The sequence below is a fragment of the Onychomys torridus genome, chromosome 17 (assembly GCF_903995425.1).
Source record: "Onychomys torridus chromosome 17, mOncTor1.1, whole genome shotgun sequence".
NCBI classification, from domain to species: Eukaryota; Metazoa; Chordata; class Mammalia; order Rodentia; family Cricetidae; genus Onychomys; species Onychomys torridus.
Genome location: NC_050459.1, coordinates 54,316,934 through 54,322,933, shown reverse-complemented (window position 1 = coordinate 54,322,933; position 6,000 = coordinate 54,316,934). Strand labels below are relative to the sequence as shown.

General features: G+C 33.4%; 1 protein-coding gene across 2 annotated transcripts in view; it reads left to right on the top strand.

The window, feature by feature from the left end:
* Nucleotides 1-912: 912 nt before the first annotated feature.
* Nucleotides 913-6,000, top strand: part of Anxa10 (annexin A10) — a 70,013-nt gene continuing 64,925 nt past the window's right edge. For both annotated transcript variants that reach the window (XM_036166927.1, XM_036166928.1), the window contains exon 1: nucleotides 913-1,099. In XM_036166927.1, the coding sequence (XP_036022820.1) occupies nucleotides 1,082-1,099 (18 nt within the window). In that variant the 5' untranslated portion in view covers nucleotides 913-1,081. The remainder of the gene's footprint in view (nucleotides 1,100-6,000) is intronic.

Genomic DNA, 6,000 nt, shown 5'->3' with positions numbered 1-6,000 from the left:
GATGGCAATTACCAAAGTGAACCCTAACTGGCCAACATGCAGAGAATAAACTACTGTGAAGTTCTCACCTCTAAATGGGACATCTACATGACATCCCCAACCAAGGGCTCAGGAATATTCATGAAAGAGGGGGCAAAAAGGTTGTAAAAGCCAGATGTAGTAGATAACATCAAGAAGGCAGTGTTTGTCAAATACAACCAGGCACATATGTACTCACAGCTATTGTGACTACATGCACAAGACCTGAGAAAGCTCCAGACAGACAAAATTCCCATCACAGTCAAGGGAAGGTAGGTGTGAAATCTTACCATTATCTGAGGAGCTATTGGCATCTGATACCTCTTTTCAATACTATAACTCCGGTAGGACAAGGACACACCAGGACACACTCTACTCTCAAGTTTTTAGGCAACACAAACTGGACTCAATGGGAAAGAAGGAAAAGCAAACAAAGAATGAAGAAATGTCAAAGTTGGGTTGGATGGAGGGAGTAAGACTAGCAATGGAAAGAGTGTGTAATAGCAGTGAATATGCTCAAAATGAATAGTATGAAATTTTAAAATATTAATAAAAAATATTTCTAAATATTTTTTCTTGTGAAAGTCCTAATAAAATCACAACCTAGAAGTTGAAAAAGAATGGAGCTAGGGCTGGAGAACTTCAAAGAGTCTGGGTGTTAATAATAATTAATCAGAAAATAAACCATTAACTCTGTGCCTAGTTGGCTTACCTTTCCATGAGTCATCAGGTTTTACAAAAGGTTACCCTTTTTCATGATTTGACTAATGTATGTTTCTTAACTCAATGCATAGGGAAGGGTTGGACTAGTGGTTCTATTTATTTTGCGTAATACTTCTATTTACATATGATTGATAGCCAAGTGTAAATACTGAACCTTGAGTCATATGTTCCTGATTTGCCTCTACATTTTCTTGCCTGAGATAGTGGGTTGATCAGGTGCACATATTTAAATTTGGCAGTGCACTGAACTTCAGCCATTCTGGCCTCACAGGGAACAACCTGTGAGTTGGGTCCTTTACTGAAATTCTTGTGATCTATTCTGGTTGCTCATCTCTTCAAAATGTTTGGTGGGGAATACGTGAGTCCATTAATTATTTCTATAAAACTTTTTAGTCTTTTGAGATTTGAGTTTCTTGGTATTTTGAAGAGGAAATATAGGTTCTAATTTGTCTTCATTAAAATTTTAATTAGTTAATGTCCAACATAACGATTAAATAGAGTTAATATTATTAAGCCTTAAATCCGTGCTAATATATTATTCTATTATAATTGAATTGCCTCCATTTTAATAAGTGGTTTAACTCAGAATCATGATTGGTTATGCTAAAAATTGGTCTTCATGCTTATTTCTTAATATAGGAAATTAAAATAATTTTAATATGAATTAGTATCTGTTAATCTTAGTCAGTGTAATTTTAACTTAGTTCCATTTTTATATGAATTATTTCAACACAAACCCTTTGCTAGTCCACTGTCTTTGGAAGAACCAACAGAGAATTATCTGCATATGCATATATGAAAAAGTGTCCATTTCATATAGTAATTTTATATAAGTATGTATGTATATTGACAATGATTGTCTTAAATCTATATTACAATTATACTTCCTAGAAAAGTTTTATTCAGGAAATTTATGAATTTAATGAATAAAGTCATGTTCTTTACTAATTTACACAGTGGTAATTCCGAGAAATTTTAAGGAGCAGTTCAAATGTGGCTGCTTTCTACCACTATTGGTTTAGCGTTTTACATCTGCAACTTTAAGATCTCATGGGAGCTGTCATATTATTAGTTATGACATGGTTATACTTCACTATGGAGAAATTAAGTGTTACATAGTCGAAGACCAAAACATAAACAGTGTTATAAAAATCTTTAGTTTTCTGCCTTTTTTATTTGGGTAAAATTACTTGAAAGTACTGAATGCTACTTTTGAGCACTGTACAATCTTACATCACTATTTACACAATTTTAACAAATGTTTTTAAATAAACTTTTATAAAGCAATTGTTATAATTTAAAGATTAAAAGAAAAATTGCATAAAAATTTTAAGTAATACAATTTGCTTTGCTTTTAGAACCAATAAAAATGAAAATTAAAGTGTTAGATTTAAACTTATCTAAAATGTGTTTTAAATATTTTGCTTAGATGTGTTATATATGAATGTTAGATATTTTTGTTATAATCACACTATGAGTGGAGAGTAAAATGACCTTAAGTTTTACATCATTGATGGCATTATAATATAAACCAAATTCCTTTATGAAGATATGTGGTCCAAGTGTCTAGGCAGCTGACACGTACAGGCTAACTCATTATTCAGTCTCCATTCTGTGTGGGGTGTCTTCAAACAAGCAACAAGCTCTCCAGCATGCAAGAGAGTTACCATTTTCTAGTATAGATGCCAAATGACCAGGTTGCCAGTTAAACATAGACTCCTAAACCCTCTGTTTGGCAGATCTGATTTATAATCTCTGATATTTGAAAATACATGCTTGATAAACACACAATAAAATTCTTGAGATCTGCAGAGTAGTACAGTCCTGCCATACCTACATCAACCAAGAAGCAATAACAAAAAATAGCTACTTTGCTATGAAAATCCATGTGTAATATTTTTCTATTATTTCTAGGAGTTTAGGGATCTCCTAATGGTGAAGGCAATTTATGTATGTTTCTTATGGCCAGTAGTTAGGCTTACCTTTGACATAACAAATGTGTTTTATTTGTATGCTTATATGTAAGATATCTATTGAACAAAAGATTAAATTAGCTACTGCAAACCTGAAATCATTTGACTTACTAGTTCAGTGTGAGCCATGTTTCAGGAGGAATAAAGGAATCTGTACAGCAGACTATAAAATCCTACTCAAAACAGGATTCAAACCCAGACATTCCAATATCCAGAGAACTCAAACTCTTCAAATTAAGATGGTCCCTTTAGAATACATAACACTCATTATCCTAGGAAAATGTTTGCTAATTTTGTCTTGTCCTTAACCAGTCCCAAGTGTTTCGTCAGCATAAGATTTTATTTATAGATTCATTGATATGATGATGAGTTCATTTTAATTCTATCCCTTTTCTTTTCCTTTTGAGACGTTTACATATTTCTACCACATTTATTGATTGACAGAAAAACATTAAACAGAGCAATACTAAAAACAATAGAGCATTCTGATACTTGTACCAAATATACATATGGCCCATACCTGAAATAACACTTGCAGAAAATTGAGAAATTATTCTACTTTCTTGAATATCTACTGAAGTATTTCCAATTTTACAATTAGAACTTTGCCTAATTTGATATCTACACTTACATATTTCATAAGAATAGAAATTAATAGAGTAAGGATTTTTAAAGTTCTTAGCATTACTAGATCTTCTTCTTCATGATTTCAGCTATGGGATTTCAGACTTCCCTATCTTCACTGAAACCAGCCACCTCCCTTATATCAGAGATGAAAATACAGAAACTCAGAGACATTAAGTGCTTAGAAACCAGGGAGTGACAGACACAGGATCATGTCTAACTCCAAAATAGTTTATATAAGAGAGAGAAGAGTTGGGGAAGGAGGGAGAGAAAGAGGAAGAAATACGGAAATAGACATAGTTATTATACATAATTGCCAGCTTTATTTAGGAAAAATGGGCTAACTGTCCTGTAGCTTGATATATCTATCAATTTTCTGTGATAATGAAAAATAAACCCATGATCACTAAACCACACCCATAGCACTTACTGTATTTTATTTCAAGACATGATCTTATTAAATTTCCCAGTCCAGCCTCAAAATATGTGACCTTCTTGAATAGGTCTCAGTCTATTGAATAGGTCTCAGCCTATTGAGTAGCTCAGCCTCCAGAATAGCTGGAATTACATATGTACACATACCAGCTAGTGAAAAGACTTCCTGTGAATCCAATTAAGAGGTAGAAAATTAACAGTAATATTTTTATAGCCATGTCCCTGCTTCTAAATAATTCTCCAAATGACTTTGAGCACTAACATTAAATAACAAAAAGTGAGCCAGTGTCTACATGGACAATAAGATGCTCAATATTTTGGTCCAATGAGAGTGGAATAAATGAACAGTTGACAATGAACTCCATAAACTAGAAACAACTCAAGGTGCATTATCCAGAGGTAACTACAGGCTGAGGTGAAGTCAGATGGGAATAGAGGTTGTTGAAGTGGTAAGATTATTTTCGAAGCAGAAGTAGAAGGGTTATTCCTGAGAGAAACTTCCCTCAAAGATATCTAACTTGGATTGTTTAACTGCAATATGACTTACTGAGCAAATATTATTAAAAGGTTATTCATACTTTAGATTGCTTTTCGCTATCACAAGACTACATTGTGTGAACTTTACACACATGATTCAACAAAAGTTGGGAGTTGCACTGGTTATGACTTCAACCTTTACTGGAGCTTTGGTGGAATTAGTAAGTGTTGGAATAAAAAAATTAAGTACAATAGCATTTTCCTTGGAGTAAAATGTAGGAATTATGTTATATTTTTGAAAGAAGAAAACCTTGTTTAATCAACTGTTGGTTGCCTTTAATTTAAGGGCTGAACAACATGAGGATGGTAACTACATACACATGCAATCAAAGAAGTCTAATGTAGGATCCAAGTGGTTCAGGACAATCTGTTTTTGTCCTCTGAAACTAGTCTCAATTTCTCTAACTATTTAGAGGATATGATTATGCAGTGGTATTGCATGCTTGCAATCTCAGGCCTTGGAGAATCAAGAGTCCAAGATAATCTTGCACTGCATAATGAGTTTCAGCCAGCCTGTGCTACCTGAGATTCCGTCTGAAAATAGCACCTGCCACTCGCTCTTGAGAATTAGTTAATATATCAAGCCTAAGAAGGCTACAAGATGTATAGAAAACATCTTGTAAAATGAATTACTTTGATTTTTACTAGATGTAAATATCAAACTCTCCTTAATCAGCTACTCTGGTTTTCAACAACACAAAATACTGCATTTGAAGAAGAGAGTAAACTTGTATTTAATGATTACATACATGTGTGATTATAATTAGAATTACCCAAATTTTATAAGTTAATCCAAATAGCTTTAAAATTTTCATGAGTATATTTTCTCTTAAATTAAACATACTATTTATTTGTATAAAGACCCTACCATAAAATTATTTGTATAGCTATTTTCTCAAATATTACCAATGTCTTTTCTGGGAAAAAAAATTTAAATGTGCACTCGTATCGACTTTTATTCCTTCAGTTTTCTCTAAATCAAGTCCCATTAGAGTTTTCCCAAAAGGTATCTCACCTGCTCTTCTCCAGTAAAGTAGTGACCTCCATCTTTCTGCATACTGTATCTTGTCCTCACTCCTTATGTTAATTGATGTAAGGTGTTAGCTTGCTGGAAGTACTCCAAAGCTAAATTCTTAAAAACTCTCCCCTTTCCTATTCATTAGCCATAGCAATAAAGTCATAGATGATTTTCTATCTTTTCAAAAGGTCCATCTTCAATTTACACACCAGTCTAGCATCTGTGCTTGAGGCCCAAACATAGAACCATGTGTCTACTAAGTGAGTGAGCGCCACCCTCCCTCTTAAGATTGCAAGCAAGAATAAATGAACACAAGAGTAAAGAACTTGAAGTCAGGGATAGCTTCTGTCATTCTTTTGTGACTTACTAGCCTTTACTCATCAGTGCGATTCACTACTACCTACCTGGTCTTTAGTGAATAAGACTGCCAGAGCCTGCCTTCTGCAAACATTTAGTTCAGGGATGAAGTCCTTAGAGCATCTATACTAATAAGAAAACAATCAGAATTAAAATTGTCAACTCATTTTTCCCAAGTGCTGTTTACTCGGGATCTCTTCAGATCTCTGTAGAAAATTGGTGCTCACATCTCTAAAATTCATTTTGTCTCCTGAAATTCTAATATTTCCAAATAAACCATATACACCATTCTTTTGTTTAAGAACATTGAAGTTT